At 28.6% G+C, this 24026-nt stretch overlaps 1 protein-coding gene across 1 annotated transcript; it reads left to right on the top strand.

The window, feature by feature from the left end:
- Positions 1-19388: 19388 nt before the first annotated feature.
- Positions 19389-23959, top strand: LOC108321702 (mannose-6-phosphate isomerase 1). Its single transcript, XM_017553532.2, has 5 exons — positions 19389-20105; positions 20209-20376; positions 22091-22303; positions 22677-22943; positions 23399-23959. Exons 1-5 carry the CDS (start codon positions 19815-19817, stop codon positions 23714-23716), a joined length of 1257 nt encoding a protein of 418 aa, XP_017409021.2. The 5' UTR covers positions 19389-19814; the 3' UTR covers positions 23717-23959.
- The last annotated feature ends 67 nt before the right edge of the window (positions 23960-24026 follow it).

Genomic DNA, 24026 nt, shown 5'->3' with positions numbered 1-24026 from the left:
ATGTTTCTTTCAATTTATACTTTTTTGTATAGAAGGAGTAGTGCGGTTTGAGATTAAATTAACTTTTTTTTTATTGAAAAAAACAAATATATTAATAGATGCAATTGGGTTATCTCATTCCATATACAACAAAATAACATAAAAAAAAAGAAAATACAATATAATAAGATTACTTTTGGTTGTCCTCCCTACAACAAGGGAAATCCAACACAACATGGCAAACGTTATTTTTTTTAATGATTGTACTCTTGTCAAGATATTAAATGTTCTATTAAGCTCTATGATATGAAATTGACTTTTAATAGACTTAGTTTAACATGTTTACAATATGATAACAACCAAAGAGAATTTTTGTTATTTTTCTTTTTAATTATCTCTAATAATTAATTTTTGCCTTAATATGGTACTTGATCTTCAAATGTACATAGTTACATTTATTATTATATCGTCAATTATTTATATAAAAATATATATTTTTCTTTTATTAAATTTTTAAAATGTAATGATTTATAGATTTAATTAAGTTTCAAGTCTATTATAAATTCTATATATTATCAATTTAATTCCTACTAAATATTGTTAGTATATTAATTATTTATAATGTTTTATATTTTTCAACTAAGTCGTTGTCTTTCAATACTTGTATTGATGGAGTAACTTGACTGATATTTTAGTTTATCATCTTTTCTTCAATACTTTTATTAATCGAGTGACGTGATTGATATTTATCTCATCTTTATTTCTCGTGTAAAAAATGTGAAGTTCTTTTATTAATATGAGATGATTTTATGATTAAAGTAAGATGATAAATGACTTTTATAAATTTAATTGAAAATATGTTTGATAACTAGATTATCATGTTCTTTAATGACTTCTACTACATTACTTACATTGACCAGGTCACCGTCGGTTATTGTTACCACCATTGTAGGTGATAGTAACGAATCTCTTGTACTATAATATACTTCCAATGAAAATAACAAAACTCACTTGTCATTTTACATTAATCATAATATTTTTCTATTAATAAAAAAATCTTTTACTTTTTAAGACATAACAATTAAGCAAAATGATAAATAAAACAACATTATCATCACATATTTAACGGAAAAAAAATTAAATGACAAGAACTACATTGAAAAGTATGAAAATTTTAAATTATTAATAAAAAATAATAGGAACTTAATTAAAAATATAGAAATCTATGAAAAATTTAAGATTTAATTAAACATTATTTATATTACCTAAATCAAATGTGTGTTCTAGTATTGGAAAATGGGTACTATTTTCTATTGTGAGTTGAGAAGCGAATAATTTATCTCAAATATGATGTGCAATCTAATTACCATTTTTATCAGCAGCGAATATATTTTCTAATATAGAACTTTAAACATTTTAAACTTTTTATATTTTAGAGATGGTTTTTGCCAAAATTGGATAAGCAATGAAGTTTTTTGGTTGGGAATGATTATTAGGCTATATTTCAATGGAAAGGTAAGGTATTAAGGAAATGTTGAAAACATTTGAATCAATAAGTCACGAATATTATATATAAGAGGTCATTCCAAAACTCATTTTTAACTTAAGCTTTATGAACGTGTTTATGTGTTTTATTTTTTATATATTACTTATTTTTATCATTTCTAATATTAAATCCAAACTTAGCTATACTTATTATGATACGAATCTACAATTTATCTACTCTTTTTGTATGGAAAACCACTTATATTGTTTAATAGAAAAAATATTAATTATACTTAAAACAAGAAGAAGAAAAAGTTAGCCAAGATTTGATTCCAAATGAATTTGAATCAACCCAAAACCTAAATGGCACCAGCACACAGTTAGAAAATAATAGTTGCCTGATAATTTATAGATTCCATTTTCCATTAACATTAATTGCAATTTGTCATCCGTCCTTTTAAGAGTGAAAAAAACCATAAAATAGTAAATGTTCCAATAATTAATCTTTAAACTGATTCTTGAAATCAACATTTTCACACGAGAATCATTCATTCTATTTTAAAAGATTACCATTTGATATATATATATATATATATATATGAAAATAAGATATAGGTCTTGATATATATAATGACAATAAATTTATGTTTTTATTGTTATAATCGAGCACTAACCTTGTTGCCATTTTTAAATGTTTTATTGTCAAATCCTCTAAAGTGCATAATTTTTCCGTACTAGTACCTCCATGAATTAAAGCTGTAATCGTTTTCACCATGTGCATAATCCATTAACAGAATAAGAAGGGAATATGGAAAAATAAATGAAATATTTCAAAATATGTATAGATTTTTTTATTGCTCAACAACACACCATGGAATATATATAATAAGTTCACATCAACATAAATGATAATATGAAATATTAGGTACATGCATGTAGTGGTATTTTTTTATTTGATGGAATTTTAGATTACTTAGATGGAATTTTTGAATGAATAGGGTTAAAAAGAATTGAACATTTGCAAAATCAGAGTAATTCTTTTGGAGTAATGGGTAAGAAAATGCTATTCCTTTCGAGTATTGTACAGGCGACGTGTTTGTAGACAGAAAAAAATAAGCAAATAATAATGTTATTGTTGAAGATATTAAAATTGAGAATGATTGAAGGAGAGTTGAGTTAAATAAATAAAAGAGAATGAAATAATCGAAGAAAATATTGAAAAGGAAATTATCATATTTGTAAATTCACATGAGATAACAATTACTAAAAAGAAATGCATGCACTCTTAATTGAGTACATTCACATGAGATAACAATACAATGAATTAAACATATTTATAAAATTGATTTACAATATAAATGATTTGCATGTCATTTCGTGTTTATTCTGGAATTGTGAATTACAATATTCTAATTTAGATTGAAAAATAAGTTGTTTGCTACTCCTTCTACAAAAATTCATTGAGTTTATTTGGTTCTTAACAAACATCGAGTTAAATCCTCTCCAAACAGTTATACATTCTAGGCTAATGTTAATCAAAATTAGAAAAAATACTATTTCTAAATTATCAAATTCTATATTAATTCTCCTAGCTTTTAGCAAACAAGATTTTGAGGTAGATTTAGAACTTTAGAATTTTTCTTCTTTTGGAGTTAAAAACGTTGAAAAACTCGAATTAAGATTTCAAAGAAACAACTTCACGTTTTACGTTTATCAGAGATTATGAATTTTGTGTTTGGACGAAGAACTGGCTTTAAGTTCTACGCAGTTTCTCTAAGATGGTATCTTTTCAAAATAATTCTTGACTATCATAATTTTCATTTTCAAATTTGTCTCACAATTTTCTAAAAAAAAAAACTTAATATTAAAGATTAGTGGCAATGACACCGAATTAAATCTTATTTTTAAAGCATCAGATACACATAAAATTTGATCAGAGATACAAAAAACTCTACAATGGCCATTATTACATTTAGTTGCAATAACTTCTTCTTTTCCATAGGATCCATGAAAATTTTTAGGTCTTCTTCACTTGAATGAATTTGTATGAATAGTTTTCTTATAAAAGTTTACCAATATATAGTTTTCTTTTTATAAGATAATTTATATGAATAGTTAAGATCAAAATGGTATTTTGTGTAAGTGTATTTTTCTTCTTCTGATTTTTATCTTTCTTATCAAATAGTTAAATTTTGGTAACACTCGACTTTTTATGTTTAATAGGCATGGTCTAAAAATATATATAAAAAATAATTCTAAATTATTTGGGAAGTAAGCTTGATATAAGTATGAAGTTAATAAAATTTTCAAGTTTCAGTAATATATTACAATATTTTATTAGAACTATAAAATTCATTTTATTATAGAAAGTTTTCCTGTATTATCTATATTAGTGATTATATTATAATAAAATAAAACTCGAATTCATCGTGTATCTTCGTCTGTGATCGAGAAACTTATGATGTTGTCCTTTTCTTATTTATATAACAAATCAATAAGTCCATCTTTCAATTCATGCAATTAAAATTTATATACTTTAATTCTCATTTTTATCACGCATTGAAATTTTTGAAATTTGTTTGGAGAAAAAAAATCTAAAAAGAATATAATAGATAATTTATTTAAATTACACTAAAAAATATACAGATTAATTATTTTTCTTAATATAAGTGAAATAACATTAAAGAATTACTATATAAGAATAGAAAGAGTATAATTCAACTCTGATTTTGCATTTGAATTGGAACCGGATCATAATCATAATTAATATTTTTGAGCTATAAATAAAAGGTAAAAAAAGTGTAATTAACATTATTTTTAACAAATTTTATTTTAAAATCTTTTATCCATTTAATAAAAGAATTATAATTTTTAAACCACTACTTAACCAGAGACCTCATGATTGTGATGGATATTGGGTCATGTGGTGGTTTTAATGCTTTCTGCAATCGATAATGAATTCTAAATAATTGCATTATATTTTATTTAATACTAATTGGTTTAAAAAGTAAGAGAAATATTCGTAGAAGAAGGTAAGGTACTCTTTTCCTAAATGTTGGATGTAAGTTAATATGAAGAATAAATTGGTAAAAAAATAAAAATATGAGGACCATATCAAATAATTAAAAAGTCGGAACCGTTGTTAATAACGTACACGTAAAAGCAGTCAAATAACTAATATTTTTATAATTTGAATTTTCTGTTAAACTTTCCTGTATCATTTTTTTTATTGTATTTTAAAAATACAGATACTGATTTTAATATTTTAAAATATATTAAAAATATTTAATATATCAATCAGTCTATCTATATATGATGTACAGCAAAAAATAATACCGAAATATCAAACAGAAAATATGGAATCAAACTATTGTAAATAACATGTTCACACATGCTAATTTACAGTTGAATAAAACATAGTAATTATTTATTGTGAAGTTAGAAATAGTTCCTTTTTATGATTAACTAATTTTATGCAAATAAATATAGTTGACAATGTGTTCAAGCTATATTACAGATTCTATATATATTACAACACCTTTTTGCAGTATATCATAGCCTATCGTGATATATTGGTGTAAAAAAAGAATGATATAGTATGTCAATATACAAAACCTACATTTAAATAAAGATATTTTAACATATATATTTTTGACAATATTTTCAGATAATATAATTATTGTTTTTATTGAGTTTAGAATATATCAATACAGTATCAAATAAATTATGAATCAGTATAAATTAATATAGTGTTTTTTATATATATATTCTAGTGACAACAAGCAAGTTGCAGCAAATACCCACTGAGTTAAAGCTCTTCACAGTAACCCTTGACCTTATTCTCAATACAACTTGTGCAATTGAAAACAGTGTACAATCAAAAGAAAGGAAACAAGTCAAACATAAGTGATTCACAGAAGAAAAATGTTTTTTTAACAACTTTTTTTGAATCCAAAGCCAAGAATAATAGTGTTCTTTTCTTCACATTAGAACCGAAAACCTGCAAGAAAACAAAAAGTGTGGTCTTGTTTCTTCTCCCTCAAGCAAAAAGTGCGAGAAAAGCTCCATGTATAAAAGCTTCAGATTTTGGAATGCTGAAAGTTTGTCTTCTTTTCCAAGTACAAAAGCAACACTCAAACACAATCACCAGTACTTTTAAGACCTAGAAACTGCACTCTGTAGAATAACAACAGTATTACCGCAACACAACATTATAAAAATCTATTATTGTGGATGTTTAAGAACATAATGAAACATAAGCAGATGTCTTTAATGATCCCCAAGCCTCCATTACCACTTGTTGCAGGATTTTAAACCGACAGCAACATGCAGTAATGGAAGCCTTTGGGGTCACCAAAACTCATTCTGTATTATTCAAAGCTCCATGCATAGACCTAAGAAATTTGTTAATTTATTTCTCAGTCAAGCACACACCTTATACCTTAATCACGATGAATGCATCCATATTTATAGACTGATAAAGAGAGAAGATGAAAATGCATCTTACTCTCTTTGCTGTGCTTTGATTCGCCAAATTTAAGATATGATTACTTTTTAGATAGAGAATAATGGACTTTATAATTTCTCAAGAACCTTCATAGTTTATAATGACAACTCAACTAAATTCCACTAAGATGGAGATACATAGTGCTTATTTTTACTTCTAATATAATAGAATGTTATAAAAAGGGAAATATACCTTCATTTTGCATGATTTCTTTTTTATCTTCATCCAGTGGAATCAAATATACCTGATCCTTTAATAAAAAATTCATCTGCATGTTGGTTATTTGATTGGTATAGTGGAGAATATATATATTAAATAATGACTTTAAAAAGATAAAAGGAACATTATACTAACAGAAGCCACACACAAGTCAAAACTGATTGATGAAAATTACAGAATGCCACCAATTAACATTGCAGATTATCCGTTTCATGCAATCATTCAACAATGGAGATCACAGTCACAAGCCATGTGTCAACACTAATTGAAGACAAAATCAAACAAACGAGTATCATTAATACCTGCATAGTGATTTTGGAACCCAGATTAAGTTATTCCGAAAATTCATTTCTTATCCAAATTCTTATAATCTAAAGATAAAGAGTAACTTTCTTTTGATTTATATATATAATATGTTACTTTTTTTATTTGCAAATGATACGTTAACATAGCTTTTTTTTGGTTTAATTGCTTAATTAGTCTAAGAGTTAGTGTCAAGTTCGTCCTCTTTTTAAAAAGGTTTTAATTTTGTCTTCACTTTTTATAATTACACTAATTAAGTCCATTTCGTTAATTTTAACAAAGAAGTCTGCATATTTTTTTTCTTTATCCTATGCTCCTATGCTTCTTTGCACGACCCATACCCATCTCTTTCTCTCTCTTATGCTTCTTTGCCAGCAGCGTCGTCTATGTTGGTGGCCAACAAAAAGTTTTCTGGTTTGAGGTTTCGATGCATGACGCCCATGAAGTGGCATACATGAACGACGTTCACGATCTGCTTCATCACCTCGTCGCCTCACGCTCTTAGTAGTTCCTTTTCCACTATCTTCTTTCCGTTTATATGTAGTTATGTTTAGATTGAGAAGTTCAACAATTATTTTGGTTAATCAGATTATATAATTATGTATTATGTCACATAATAGTTATTTTATTTAATAAAAAATTAGGTTTAATTGCTTAAATTATGATTTTTGAATTAACAGATGTTTTTCCCTTCTGAATTCGAGAACAACATGTACATGGATCGTGTGCATGCAGTGAGCCAGTAAAATCTGCTTTCGCAGTCAAAGTCCAAATTCGCTTCAGAATTAAAACAAGAAAGATGCACTTAGTTGGTTGGTGATGCATTATTTTTTCTCTCTGACTCGAAAAGAAAGAAAGAGATGGGTATGTGTCGTGCAGAGAAACGTAAAGAATAAAAAGAGAAACTTGACACTAACTTCTTAATTTAGACATCAATTAAACAATTAAATTTTTTCCTTATAATATTTTAACACTATATACATCTCATTTATTTCCTTAAATTAAAAATATGGCAGCATAATAATCAGTGAATTAATAAAGACATAACACGTGTGCTAATATAATAATCAGTAAATTAATAAAGAAATGACACTAATGTTATAAAAAAATTTGTGTTGAAATATTTTTTTCGTTTTTTATCACTCTTTTGGTTGTCCTCCCTACAACAAGGGAAATCCAACACAACATGGCAAACGTTATTTTGTTTAATGAATGCACTCTTGTCAAGATATTAAATGTACTATTAAGCTCTTTGATATGACTTTGACTTTTAATAGACTTAGTTTAACATGTTTATAATATGATATCAACCAAAGAGAATTTTTGTTATTTTTCTTTTTAATTATCTCTAATAATTAATTTTTGCTTTAATATGGTACTTGATCTTCAAATGTACATAGTTACATTTATTATTATATCATAATTATTTATATAAATATATATATATATATATATATATTTCTTTTATTAAATTTTTAAAATGTAATGATTTATAGATTTAATTAAATTTCAAGTCTATTATAAATGGTATATATTTTCAATTTAATTCCTACTAAATGTTGTTCGTATATTAATTATTTATAATTTTTATATTTTTTAACTAAGTCGCTGTCTTTTAATATATGTATCAATGGAGTGATCTGACTGATATTTTGTTTCGTCATCTTCCTTCAAAATTCGTATTAATTGATTGATATGGTTGATATTTTATTTCTTCATCGTACTTATTTGTCTATCGTGTTAAAAAAAAGTGAAACTCTTGTATTAATATGAGATGATTTTGTATTATAGTATGATGACGAATGATTTTAATTGGTATAATTGAAAACATGTTAGATAACTAGGTTACTTACAATGACTAAGTGACCGTGGATTGTTGTCACTCTTATCACCATTGAAAGTGATATAATAACGATCATTGTAATATAATATACTTTTAATGAAAATAATAAAACTCACTTGTCGTTTTACATTACCCATAATATTTTTCCATTAACCACAAAACCTTTTACTTTTAACAATTAAGCAAAATGATAAGTAAGACAACATTATCATCACATAATTTACCGGAAAAACTAATAGACACGAACTTGATATATAAATTTATGTTTTTTATTGTTATAATCGAGCACTAACCTTGTTTCCATTTTTAAATGTTTTATAATTCTTTTTAATATATTGTCAAATCATCTAAAGTGTATAATTTTTCCGTACTAGTACCTCCATGAATTAAAGCTATAATCCTTTTCACCATGTGCATCATCCATTAACAGAAATAAATGAAATATTTCAAAAGATGTATAGATTTTTTCTTGCTCAACAACACACCATGGAATATATATATATATATATATATATATATATATATATATATATATATATATATATATATATATATATATATATATATATATATATATATATATATATAATAAGTTCACAACAGCAACTGTTCTTTCATCATTATTAATGATACATCAACATAAATGTTAATATGGAATATTAGGTACAAGCATGTAGTGGTATTTTTTTATTTGATGGAATTTTAGATCACTTAGATGGAATTTTTGAATGAACAGGGTTAAAAAAAATTCAACATTTGCAAAATCAGTAATTCTTTTGGATCAATAATGGGTAAGAAAGCTATATTCCTTTCTGAGTTTTTAAACTGTTATTTCAATTATAATGTAATTTATTTTATTTCATTTTGATTTAATGGTAAAAAAATAGAAAAATATAAATATTATTATGTCAAAAAGTTGTGACAAATTGTCTTTAAAACACAAACATACTTAACGTCACGAACATGATAATAACAATCGATAATGCTTTCTGCAATCGATAATGAATTCTAAAGAATTTCGTTATATTTTAGGTAATACCGTTGGATGTTGTAACGTCCCAACAATATAGTGTAAAATCATATAAGAGAATAATAACATATTAACAATACTATAGACCAGTTCAACACTCAGCGAGATATGATTATGGCCGAACGACCTTACATAACAGCAGAAAATTTAAAACCGTACGCTAGCTACCACTAGACCGAACGGTGTACAAAATACACTATTACTGCACGGTCTTTCAAAAATTAAAGATAACAACAGACCGAACGTTCCTAAGGTTCGACCTTCACTTCTGATGCATCTTTCAGTACTTCTTCCAGCAGCTCTTCTCCTTCTGCTCACATCCACACGGATGATCATTGCAACAGGACAACGACAGGACACACAACACAAACAAAAATGGTAAACAGGGTAAGCTTATGTAATTTAATTTATTCAATAACAACATATAACAATCATACTTAAACCAATAACACTCAAATCAACATTCATACATCAAGGCATGCAATTAACGACCACTTGACTCTGACTGTCCGGACTGTATGAATCTTGTGTAGCTACGACGTTCGTGCACTCGGGTGATGTAGTAACTGAGATGCCCTCAACAGCTCCCACCCGAGGTTGATCCGTTCCGTCCAAGTTAACCTTATGAACTAGGACCTCCTGCCATTCCCACACATGACCTACTCCTCTCTACATGAGAACGAGTAATCATGGAATATCAGGATGAACGTCTGCTAAGCTTTGCCTACATTCATACTTTACCAATCAATAACCACTTTCTGTGATATTCCTCCCTGGAATACTCGTTCATAATCAAATTATTTCATTCACATCACATTTCAAACTCTCTTACAATTCATCATTAATACATTCGACTGAAATACGATCACACTCTCTCATCATCTCATAAGTTCGACTGGAATAACACTTCTTAAAACTAACATGACTGAGCGTTACTTATTCACTTCAATAAACAGACCACTAAGAGTTCAAAACGGACGCCACGAAGCCTAGGCCGAGTACTAAGACTCTAGACCAAACACCTTTTAAAGATTAACACTGTTTGACACACAATACTAATACTGATAAGAAACTATGAGAAACGAACGCTATCGATTTTTGGGTGAAGACCTTTATTCTAAAACGGTAATAATAATTGATTACTAAAAACGAGATCAGCGCTTGGTTTAAGACCGAGCCCTGTAGAAACCTAACACTATCAAACGAGCGCTGGTCCAAGACCAAATACTTATCAGAAACGAGCGCTACTGAGATCGAACGCTTAGTCCAAGATCGAGCACTAATAAACTTTCATAAAATGAATGAATAGATATATATACGACTGCACCACACTTATTTATACATATATAATATTATAACACGGTCTTCATTAACAAAATTCCTTGTAGAAGAAGAACTTAATATAGACGGACGCTCAAAGGAAAACTGAACGATGAATATGAACTCTCGGTCACAGTTTATCTAATCCTATATAGTATTACAGAAAGACTCTTAGACATTATCCCTAAAGCATGAGAAATCAGGTAAGACCATGCACTCCCAAGAATAACTGAATACTCGCTAACGACGCTCGACCATACTACCACCTTTACTCAGAGTACTACAGTTTGAATATCAAGTCTTATCTCAACTCAGTTCACAACGTATATCATTCATCCATCCACACATCCAAACAAGCAGTACACGCATCTTTCATACTCATCAAATAATCAAACAACGTATCATGCAAACATACCAACATTCAAAACCAGAATTTAATCAAATTATATAAGTTTCCCTTACCTTTATACGTAACCGAACGTTCAACGAGTCAGAATAGAGCTCCCCACTACCAAAGACTTAACGTTCGAAAATCACGTTTTAGGAGTACTGAATCAAACAGAAAAACCAGAAACACTCAGAATTATACGATTCACTCAGGCGACCAGAAATAGAGGGTTGCATGCGAGACTAAACGAACGTGCTAAAGAGAAAGAAACTCACCGGCTCAGAATCATAAACCGATCGGTTTAAACGAAAGCTCTTGACGCCGGGAGTGTTCAAATGGTGCCTGAGAGGTGATCGGAAGAAGAAAATGTGTGATTTTCTTAGAGAGAAGGTGGAGATTTTAGAGAGAAGATGGAGAAAATGGTTTCACCAGTTTGGGGAAGAAGAAAGGCATGAAGAGAAGTGACACGACATTTAAAATTTGACATTAAGTATTGTCGTCACCCAAACCGAACGGCCTCTCTCCTGCAGCCACTTGTTTTCCACTAACTGAAACGCTCACTCACTCCTTGACACATGGATCCCACTACTTGGGGTTTTGAGTGAGTTTTTAAGGGGTATGACAAATGTAAGTTAATATGAAGACTAAATTGCTAAAAAAAATATGAGGACATATCAAACAATTAAAAATTAGGAACAGTTGTTAGTAACGTGTAAGGAGTCAAAATAGTTTTATAATTTGGATTATCGGTTAAACTTTCCTGTATTATTTTTTTATTGTATTTTAAAAATACAGATACTGATTTTAATATTTTAAAATATATTAAAAAAATTAATATATCAATATCAGTCTATCTATGATGTACAACAAAAAATAATACCAAAATATAAAACAGAAAATATGGAATCAAACTATAGTAAATAACATGTTCACACATGCTAATTATACAATTGATCAAACATAGTAATTATTTATTGTGAAGTTAGAAATAGTTCTTTTTTATAGTTAACTAATTTTATGCAAATGAATATAGTTGACAATGTGTTCAAGCTATATTACAGATTCTAACATCATAGCATATCGTGATATTTCAGTATACAAAAGAATGATTGTATGTGAATATACAAAACACACATTTGCGTTAATAATACGTTAACACAATTTTTTTTTACAACATAGTATATGTATTATTTTTTCATTAAATTTAAAATATGTCAATATAATAATAAATTAATAATGAACCAGTAAGAATCAACTACTACTTGTTTGAATGTTTTTTTATATATTCTAGTGACAACAAGCAAGTTGCAGCAAATACCCACTGAGTTAAAGCTCTTCACAGTAACCCTTGACCTTATTCTCAATACAACTTGTTCAATTGAAAACAGTACAACCAAAGGAAAGGAAACAAGTCAAACATAAGTAATTCACAGAATAAGCTTTCACGGCAACACCCTTTGAATCCAAAGCCAAGAATAATAGTGTTTTTTTCTTCACATTAGAACCGAAAACCTGCAAGAAAATAAAAAGTGTGGTCTTGTTTCTTCTCCCTCAAGCAAAAAGTGCGAGAAAAGCTCCATGTATAAAAGCTTCAGATTTTGAAATGCTGAAAGTTTCTTCTTTTCCAAGTACAAAAGCAACACTCAAACACAATCACCAGTAATTTTAAGACCTAGAAACTGCATTCTGTAAAATAACAACAGTATTACTGCAACACAACATTAAAAATATAGGATGTTTAAGAATATAATGAAACATAAGCAGATGTCTTTAATGATCCTCCAGCTTCCATTACCACTTGTTGCAGGATTTTAAACCGACAGCAACATGCAGTAATGGAAGCCTTTGGGGTCACCAAAACTCATTCTGTATTATTCAAAGCTCCATGCATAGACCTAAGAAATTTGTTAATTTATTTTTCTGTCAAGCACACACCTTATACCTTAATCACAATGAATTCATCCATATTTATAGACTGATAAAGAGAGAAGATGAAAATGCATCTTACTCTCTTTGCTGTGCTTTGATTCGCCAAGTTTAAGATATGATTACTTTTTAGATAGAGAATAATGGACTTTATAATTTCTCAAGAACCTTTATAGTTTATAATGACAACTCAACTAAATTCCACTAAGGTGGAGATACATAGTGCTTATTTTTACTTCTAATAATATAGAATGTTACAAAAAGGGAAATATTCCATCATTTGCATGATTTCTTTTTTATCTTCATGCAGTAGAATCAAATATACCTGATCCTTTAATCAAAAATTCATTTGCATGTTGGTTATTTGATTGGTATAGTGGAGAATATATATATTAAATAATGACTTTAAAAAGATAAAAGGAACATTATACTAACAGAAGCCACACACAAGTCAAAACTGATTGATGAAAATTACAGAATGCCACCAATTAACATTGCAAATTATCCGTTTCATGCAATCATTCAACAATGGAGATCACAGTCACAAGCCATGTGTCAACACTAATTGAAGACAAAATCAAACAAACGAGTATCATTAATAGTGATTTTGGAACCCAGAGTTATATATGTTATTCCGAAAATTCATTTCTTATCCAAATTCTTATAATCTAAAGATAAATAATAACTTTCTTTGATTTATACATAGATGTAATTAAATTTTAAAATTGTTTCTTGTGATGGTTTGGAAATTCAGCAAAAATAAATCTTACATTCTTTCAAAGTATTATTATTGTAGTTTTTATTAACAAATGATAAGTTAACATAGAATTATTCTTTTCACTTAACACATTATTTATGTTATTTTTTAATTGGAGTTTGAGTACGTTAGTTACAGGAACTAATGAATAGTAAATTAATAAAAGAAATGACACGTGTGTTGTGTAAAAGTATTATGAAAAAATCTGCGTTAAAATATATTTTTTTTATCAATTATTTTAATGGAATACTGTGAACAGATGTCAGTTTAATTGGTATTAAGGGATAATATTGGAGCATCTTTGCTACGTTTCAACTTCCATGGAAGCCAAGGGCCAAAGACTGTAGGATGCTCTAATTGATTCATCAACTTCGAATGTGAACTTGCTGTAATTATCTTATGTTTACTTTCATTCTACAACCTTATACATTTATATTTTATAAAAAAATAATATTTTATTTAAAGAGTAGTTATATAATAGATGTATTTAATAAATAATGGTATCAAAATATTATTTCTTTTATATTATTATTTATAGTTTAATCTTCTCTTTTTATTTTCTGCATATGGGTTGAAGTATCGTATGTGTTTATATGTATATTCAGTGACATATATTTATAACTTATTGAAATAAATAATCGAGCTCAACCTTATCATCTATCTTAAAAATTAAGTAAATCATTTCTCACTTAAAATTTAGATTTTGATGGTTTTGAATGCTGCATTTTATTGTTTTATTTACTATTTAAATTTTAAAATTTCTAACTAAAAAGTATTAAAGAGCTTATTAAGTATTACACTATTTGACATATTAGAGAAAAAAAATTCTATGTATATTTTAAAACACCAGATAACAATTAGATGGTATGGTATGATCTAATAATTTATTTATGTGAAATTAAATTTCAATTTACCTTTTTTTCTCTAATATGTCAATTTTTTATGTGAATACTAAAATGATACACATCTTTTAAAATTTTCACTCATATAACACATTTTAAAAATGGAGAATCTTTCCCATTTTAAAGTAAATATATTAATATATGTTATTATTTCAAGTAAACTCTTAATTTTTATTTTATAAATTTTAACATAGTTGTTAAGCAAAAATAAAGCACTAATTTCATTGTTCATTATTCTTATTCGGCTCAAATAATAGATATGAAAATGGTTAAACCTACTTTTTTAGAACTACAGTTCAGCCAACTCCACCATGCAAAGGTTGTCCTTGTTTGCTTCTCACATAATGTTACTAAAATGGCAATATGATATCTTTTGCTTTAATTATATTCTTATCTGCAGTTGACAATGAATAGCTGAAAAAAGGTGTATTATTTGAATGTAATTACCAATAATTTGCAATTTGATGATTCAATTGGTTTATGCACCAATGCTAGCTTTCCACCACTTTATAAAGTGTAGATTAAAGAGTTGCTTTATGCAGAAAAGGAATATTATACACAGAAAAATTGATCTCACAAAAAAGTCAAAACCAATTAAAAGTAATCACAACATGCCTCTGAATTTTTTTTTGTTAGATAAACTTTTTAAGGAGAGTGTTTCTCTCTGCAATAGCTTCTTCCTAAACCTTCAACTTTTTCAAAAATTTCAAAACTAATCTTAATAATTTTAAAATATATTTTATTTAATTAAAACAAGTAAAAATTATTTTAAAATATTAAAAATAAAAAATGTAAAAATTAAAAAAAAATCAGATATCAAATTTTAAATTTTTCAACAAATTTTAAAATTTATTAAAATCTTTAACATGTTTTAAAATTTGTTGAAAATTTTAACAAATTTTAAATATTTTTAAAAATTTTAACGAATGAGCATTTTTTTTATGCATTTTCGTTTATTAATTGGAGGTGTAGGGAGGAATAGGTAAAGGTGCATAGAGAAGCACCCAACTTTTCATGCTAATGCAATGGGTGTTTCTGAAGCCTCAATCAGGTATATTACTCTTTCGGCTTTTACTTCCTGAACCCTCACAATTTCTTCACATGCACCTCTCAATTTTTCAAAATAACTATTTTAATCTCATCATAGTATTTCAAATTGATGATGTCACAATTTCATGATTCCTTTGATACGCAATGAAGAAAGTCTTGTCTAGGTGGAGATTTCCGAGGTTCAATATTTTGTCATTATGAGGAAATTGGTGATTTTGAAATTTAAAAAAGCAATTATATTAGGTAACTTGTACTCTAAGTTTCTTCTTCAAAATATGTATATATAAACTACATACCAATGGAATTATTCAGAAGAATATTCTAGAGATTAAACTATATTTCCATTCTTTATAGAATAAAACCACTTACATATGTATTATCAGTGAACCTTTTCATCTATGTAACTATGTATTTCTTTAATTATGATAACTTTTTATTCTTTATCAATAAGGAAGCTTCATCAGTAACCTAATTGACCACCAATAATTAGTTTCAATCATATCTTTTTCACAAGATTTAAACGTCATACCTTACTTTAATTAACTGAATCATGTCCAACTTATTGCTATCTAGATATATTTCACCATTTTTTTTATTCATTCAGTGCAATTAAAAATTAGGCCTAAAATTGTTATCTGTTTCACCAACTAATTTTATTATTTTCTTCTATTTTTCTATGGTATATATTATTATATATTTATTCTTATAAAATGGATGGTTTGTAAGGTGGAGATATTTCGTTGAGAATATTTTATTTTCCATAAAATATATTTTCACTTATATTTATATACTTAAATTAAATTTATTTCTTGTTGGTGTAAATTTTTGAAGACAACATGCACAAAAACCTGTTTATATCATTCATATCATTTTTAGTTTCTGTTGTGAAAAAATTAGTTATTAATTATGAGTAGCTCTTCAATCCTTTTCACCAATCCATGTTCTTCAATGTGGGTAATCAACTACTGTAATATAATAATTTTCATAAATTTTTTAAAATAAATTTATCATATTTAAGTCTAATTTAACAACCCTAAATAAATAAAACGAAAAAAGTTTAAGAAACGTCGTTTTATGAATGGAAGATGGGCTGGTTTTGTCGGCGAGAGTAAAGACCGGTTCTCGCGTGCGATCGATTCGTGGGGCCCACTCGATGGTGATAGTTAGTTCTTTTACGTTACAAACACAGTGCACCGCCCATCCAACGGCGTCGTTTCCGTGGTACCTGACGGTTTTTGTCATTTTGGATTTTTTCACGTGCCTTTGACATCGACATGATTACGTGTTTGTTTCTTGTTCCTCAAAATCTTATTAATCATTGCTTTGCTTGCTTCCTCGTAAAAAAAACATGCACCTTTCTTTCACCTGCGAAAATATTAAAAAATAAATTTTATTTTTTTCTCATTTTAACTTTTTTATTTATTAAGAAGCATATTATATTTTCATTTTCTGTGTATTATAAGGTATTTCTTGTTATTCAAGAAACATACTACACTTTTAACTCGTAAAGAAAGACTCGTATACTTTTAGGTTTCTTAAGTTTGCAAGTAACTTCATTGATGTTTTTTGCGATTTACACAACGTTATTTTTAATATTTTCAACAATAAAAATATATGAATATCATAAACATAAAATAATAAGGATCCTATTTACTTTTGAGAAAACCTTAGAAAATATAAATGCAGTTTACTTTTAATTGAATAAAGAATTACGTCCATTCCGCTGTTTACTTGTATTTCAAAAACCTTTCAATTTAATATAAAATACACAAGTAGACTCAATAAAGCATTCATTTTTTTTTTCATTTTAACATATAAAATAATATATGAAGTTGCGTAAAAAAAGCTAATATTTTATTGCAAGTGTTTAAAAAAATAGTCTCTAACACGATTATTCACTTACTCATTCTTATAAAATATAGGATATACTATATACTTTTTATGGAGAAAAAATTTGTAACCAAATAATATGTAAAAGCCAGATTCTATCATTACATATGCATTCCTAAATTCTATTTATAGTTTATATCTTTTTTAAGTTAATGGCAATAAGCCTTAATTCAAAATAATTCATTCTTTAGTGGATCTTAAAAGCACGTATTAATTCTTAATTCAGTTTTAAGATTTGTATATAAATATAATAAAACTAAAATTTGTATTACATGCGGGATTTGTTTCTCTCACACACGTGATTTCTTAATTCAGTTTTAAAAGTTGCATGTAAATATATTTAAACATATTTGATCATATTTGATAATATTTGTGCATGGTATAGAACTCATACACACACAAAATATATATATATATATATATATATATATATATATATATATATATATATATATATATATATATATATATATATATATATATATATATATATATATATATATATATATATATATACCAACCAACACAGGCTGATATTTTTTTTTATATTACAGTTTTAGTTTTTTTTTGTCTTCGTCTTTCTCGAACAAATAGTGTAAGTTGACTTCCAACGTTTTTATTGTATTATTCAATTCTACTGGTTGGCCAACATCACTCAATTAGCGTAACACATAATTAACTAATCTTAATTATTTCATAATTACATTTGGTATGGTACTATTTTCAGTTGAAATATATTAATTGTAATAATAATAATAAATAATAATAATAATTCTTTCCTTCAAAAGTTTTTAAATTGTTTATTTTTCCTAAAGCAGTAGTTGACAAACATGTATTAATTAAATTTTTAATAAGAGTGCCATGATTAAAAAAAACTATTATTGGAGAAGGAAAGAATTAATAATGAAAAAATATACAAAAATAATTTACTCGTCAAAGTGATAGAAAAAAAGTGAAAGGGAATGAGTGAAAAAAAAAAGGTTTTGGTAGGAATAAATAAATAAAAAGATTAAAAAAATTGAGTGGACGCATGATATCATGAAACAAAAATTTAATATATTGTGAACATAAAATATTGGATTGAGTATTTATTAATAAATCAAAAGTTATATTTAATAAATCAGAAACTCGAACTATATAAATTTACGGCAAAACCAAAAAATACTAAATTTGGATACCCATCCAAGGTTTAAAGTAAACTATTGAATATGTATCTTTTTATTTATGTAGGTCTGTTCTGGTACTAGAGAAATTTAATTTTCTCATACCCAAAAGTTATGATTTTTAAAATCCTCAAAATTATGATTCTAAAAATAATCAAAGTATGCATAGATTAATAAACAAAATTATATTAAATTTCTATAAATCGAAAAATAATATATTTTGTAATGTTTTTTTTTATTCTTAACACAGGAAAATGATATCTTGTATGAGGATATTTTCATTAAAAACTCAGTTAAAAATCATGCCTAAACAAAATTTCATGTGAAATTTATTCTTTATAAATAAAGTAAATTAAATTCGAACGTAGAAAATATAATTTTCCAATCTCAAACCACCTTACACTTAAAATTTGTCCACAAAAGATGTATATTCAATATGATTTGTTCACGGTAATAATAAATGAACAAGAGTAATAATAAACAAAAATAATCACAGTAATAAATAATAACAATATATTAATTATAATAATAAAATTTATTTTTCTTCGTCACAGAATTCCATTCCATTTTCACGCTATAAAACCATGACTATTTCTTAGAGATTTTTTTACCTGTTTTTGAGTCTTTGATTTTGACCTTCAGTTCCACTTTTTCTCTTACAAAAGTGGGAGTGAATTGAAATTTTCAGAAAAGAAGCGTTTTGTAGAATTGGAAAGATCAAGAAGGTTCATAAATTGTCTGTAGCAGATTGAGGTTGGTGTATGAAATTCCTTGTTCTTAGAGGCATCTGAGAAAGCAAGAAAGAAAGTAACAAAAGGTAAAAACACAAAGAAACCCACTCAAGAAGAAGAAGATAAGATCAAATCACAGCAGTTGATAGGAAAGAAAGAGGAAAACTTGCATCAGAAAAGGACACATCCCACACCTTCCTTTTCCTCCGCTTGCGCCATCTTCTCTCTCACTCACTCTTCAAATACCAGCAATGCCTCTGCCTCAATTTCAATTCCCATTCTCTTCCCTTCACTGAGACTCTCGTTGCTATCGCCACACCAATGGAGGACTCTCCCTGTCACCTTCAGAGACTCCGTTGCTCCGTCAAAAACTACGATTGGGGTCTCCCTGGTCGCGTCTCCGAGGTTGCCAGACTCCACGCGCTCAATTCCAACACTCCATTTCACGCGGAGGATCCTTATGCCGAGCTTTGGATTGGTACCCACGATTCAGGACCTTCTTTCTTGGCCTCCAATGGGGTCTCCCTTAAGTCGTGGCTTTCCGACAACCCTGATGTGCTAGGAGACCAGGTTCTTCGCAAATGGGGTTCTGATCTCCCTTTCTTGTTCAAGGTATATCTCTCCGATCCCTCCTTTGTAATTGTCACTGGTTATGTAAGTGGGTGTTTCGGTTTTGGCGCAAGATTGAATCTTTTCAGCGCGTTGTGTTTGTTAGGTGCTGTCTGTGGGGAAGGCTTTGTCTATTCAGGCTCACCCTGATAAAGAGTTGGCTAGAATTCTGCATAAGTTGCACCCGGATTTGTATAAAGATGGAAATCACAAACCAGAGATGGCTCTTGCAATAACTAATTTTGAGGCTCTGTGTGGATTCATCACTCTCAAGGTACCACTTCATTCTTTGGATTATTTTTATTATTATGTTAAATTGTTCCTTTGTTCTCTGTAATTTTCTCCACACTAAGTTCAATCATTCTAAATCTTCCTCTTTGACAGCCTAGATCCTTTGCATGATAATGATAAATTTTATATTTTCAAGATAGGATTTACTTTTTATTTAGTATTCTGTTTATCAAGAGTTGGAAGATTTATAACAGGATTAACAGGAGAATTTAGCATTACTCTTTTAAGGTTTATTTTGTATACAAGAAATGTGTAATTCTGACACGTACGTATGAGCTAGTTTTGGCTCTTGCTGAGGTCCCCGGATAAAACTTTCTGACAGTATAAACTAGCGACAATAAACTACAGAAAAAATATTCTTTCCCACACCAAAATTTTTTACATTTCACACTACCTTTTTTTTTATTTTTTAAAATGGGAACCAGAAATTTAAAATGAGAACAATTAGAAATTAAATGAATAAATTACATTTTATTATATTTTAAGTTCTTGGTATGAATATGATGAGAACAACGGTTTTGATTTTTCATCGACTGTTCAACAACAACAACAAAAAAAACTTTTATGTCTGTGCTGTGTTTTTCAACTTTGAATGTATGCTTTTGAGTTTGAACCTTATATTATATGGCAGAAAACGGGAAAGGGTCTGCGCGAATTTTCTGCCCTAGATATTGTTGTTGATTGTAGATACATCAGAATTTTTTATTGTTTTCCTGTAGAGTTTGATGTGTTAAAAACCACTTCTTTAAAAGTTAAAAGATATTCAGTATTCATGGACTTTTATTGATTGGATAAGAACAGCCCACCTGTTAGGTACAATCCCTGTGATGTGACTGAATGTTCCTTTCTCTGCTAACTTTACTTTCCTTATTATGTCAATCACGTTTCCACTTGTTCACAGGCTTCTTTCTGATGCAATCCAACCTGTGATAGCCAACCAACAACACAATTAATAGAGAACATGTCAAAAGAATCGAATGATATCCGTTTGAATGAATAAAGTAATAGAGTTTTAGGGCAGATGGTGGAAGTATGATTTCGTTTTATTACAGATCTTATAGTGTGGGCTGCCAAACCACGGCTATGTTACTTTAATTTAAGGTTTCCATGGGATTTGATTTGGCTTGGGGGATTTGACGTTTATTGTTATTTTCTTTTGGTTTACATGAGGAATGTGATGAGTATTCACTCATTAACTTTCGAGTTCATTCATATATGGATGCTGCCATGGTTTATTTCTGTAATTCTCTTAGGTGGAAAATGGAATCAACATTTTTTTTTTAAAATTGCATAACCCAAGCATTAAAAGGTCTATTTGTTTGATAAAGCAAAGATGGAAACAATTACCAAGTTATACTTGAAAACCAAAAATCTAAGCCAAAGAATATTTCTTGTGTAAAAATTACCTGGTTGTACTTGAAAACCAAAAATTTCAGTAGAGGAATATTTCTTTGTAGTTTGAGACCAATAGGACTCTGTATTTTTAATCTTGACAATAATTCAAAGATGTTTACTGGTTATGGGAAAAAATTTCTTGAGTGGTTCTTGTTGATCAGTGATTCTTTTCCTAGTTTTTTCTTTAAACTTTTTCCCTTAACTTCTGTCTTTGTAGGGGTTAGAACTTGTGCTAGATGCTAAGACATTAACTTGCTTTAATGATATCTTAGTAAATGAGCAATCTCCCTGTTTCTGTTTAGGAGCTCAAGGGTGTGCTTCATTCTATTCCTGAAATTGTGGAACTAATTGGTGCTACAAATACAAACCTGGTCTTACAAACTAACGATGAGGATGATGAAGAAAAGGTTAAACCTGTTTTGAAGGCAGTGTTCACCGATCTCATGTCAGCTAATAAAGAGAGAGTAACTGATGCAGTAAACAGATTGAAAACTCGTCTGCTTCAGGAGAATGAGGTTTGTTCGTTACATGCGCTATTTGGTTTTACGAGTTTAGCATATGCGCTAATCTATCATTCTGGTTTTGTTCCTTTTATATCCATATTGTTATTTAGATATAATATATAGTCCATGTAAACATGTCAGAAAATATGTGGCAATTTAAGTCTGTTCCAAGGGTCATATAGTCTCATGGTCAAAAGTAATGAATAGAATACAAACTACTTATTCTGAAACCACATGTTATCTGTATATCTGATCCTCTCTGTATTATGTACTGGATATAGGATACTGTCACAGCTTTTTCTATTCACAAGACTTCACCTTCTTGTTACATCATTAATATAATAATTATGTTCTTTTTTTTCTTTTTTGTTGAGCTATGCGTCAGGTGAGGCAGTTGACAGATAAAGAGCAGCTAGTACTGCGGTTGGAAATGCAATATCCATCTGATGTTGGTGTCATAGCAGCCTTCTTTCTTAACCTTGTAAAACTCAATCCCGGCGAAGCTTTGTTCCTGGGGGCAAACGAACCACACGCATATTTGTCTGGGGAGTGCGTTGAATGCATGGCAACTTCTGACAATGTTGTGCGAGCTGGCCTAACTCCCAAACACAGAGATGTCCAGACCCTTTGTTCTATGCTCACGTACAAACAGGTAAAGGATGCATCAAGGCTGTTGTTAGATCCTTTCGTTCAGATATTCAGTTTAGTTGAAGTAATTTACTGTTCCCTTTGGTTTTTCTTTGATACGAATTCCAATAAATAATGACATGTTAAACCTTGTATTTCTTCAGCCTTACACCTGATCACTTAGGTTAGGCACGTCTCGGTTTTTTTTCTTCTTTGAATTTCATCCTGGCTATCGATTGATCCATATTCATTACTTCTCTTTTGTTTCTTTTATCCTTGGCCTTCACCATGGCACATGGACTGCTTGTTGATTATTGTCTGAAGTATTGACTCAACATGAGCAGCACAGTAGTAGACATGCATATATAGTTTAAGGCTGAAACACATTTTGAGGGATGTTGATTTGAAATGATCACTTAATAGGTGGCAGAATACATGAGATTCTATGTTTGAGGCCATTTTCTCTCTATTTTCTTACAGGGTTCTCCTGAGATATTGCATGGAATTTCTCTTAATCAATATGTAAATAAATATACCCCACCATTTGAGGAATTTGAGATTGATCGTTGTATCCTTCCTCAAGGGGAAAGAGTGGTGTTTCCAGCAGTTCCAGGTCCTTCCATATTTTTGGTGACTGTTGGGGAAGGAAATATGAATACAGGATCACCCAAAGGGCACGTAGTCACCCAAGGTGATGTTCTTTTTGCAGCCGCTAACACTGAGATTAGTGTTACCAGCGCATCTGAATTGCATCTGTACAGAACAGGGGTAAATAACAAGGTTTTTCAGGCTTCTTAGCCTTCAGCACAAGGGAGTGAAATATGCAATTATGTGCTGCCTGGAATAGAAACAGTTTAGTGTACATGCAAGAGTAAAAAAAAAATCACAACTGAGTCTTAGAGAAAAGTTCATTATATAGAAGTGGGTTGTCCAGTGTCATTAGTTTGTTCATAATAATGCTCGTTAAAAGCTTCATCTCCACATGTATTCCTATTTTATCATTTTATATAATAAACAAAGCGCCTACAGGTATTATTTTTATATCATTGCTTTGAATACGCTTTATTATAATGGGATATCTTTGCATAGAGAAATCACAACAAAGAAA

This window comes from Vigna angularis, chromosome 2 (genome assembly GCF_016808095.1).
Source record: "Vigna angularis cultivar LongXiaoDou No.4 chromosome 2, ASM1680809v1, whole genome shotgun sequence".
Classification (NCBI taxonomy): Eukaryota; Viridiplantae; Streptophyta; class Magnoliopsida; order Fabales; family Fabaceae; genus Vigna; species Vigna angularis.
This window is presented reverse-complemented; position numbering and strand designations above follow the sequence as displayed.

Excerpts from the sequence above, each read along its gene's own strand:
- LOC108321702 (XM_017553532.2), top strand. The coding sequence starts at position 19,815 with ATGGAGGACTCTCCCTGTCACCTTCAGAGACTCCGTTGCTCCGTCAAA. Across the intron at positions 20,377-22,090 it reads GTGGATTCATCACTCTCAAG|GAGCTCAAGGGTGTGCTTCA; the intron begins GTACCACTTCAT and ends GTTTCTGTTTAG. Across the intron at positions 22,944-23,398 it reads CTATGCTCACGTACAAACAG|GGTTCTCCTGAGATATTGCA; the intron begins GTAAAGGATGCA and ends ATTTTCTTACAG.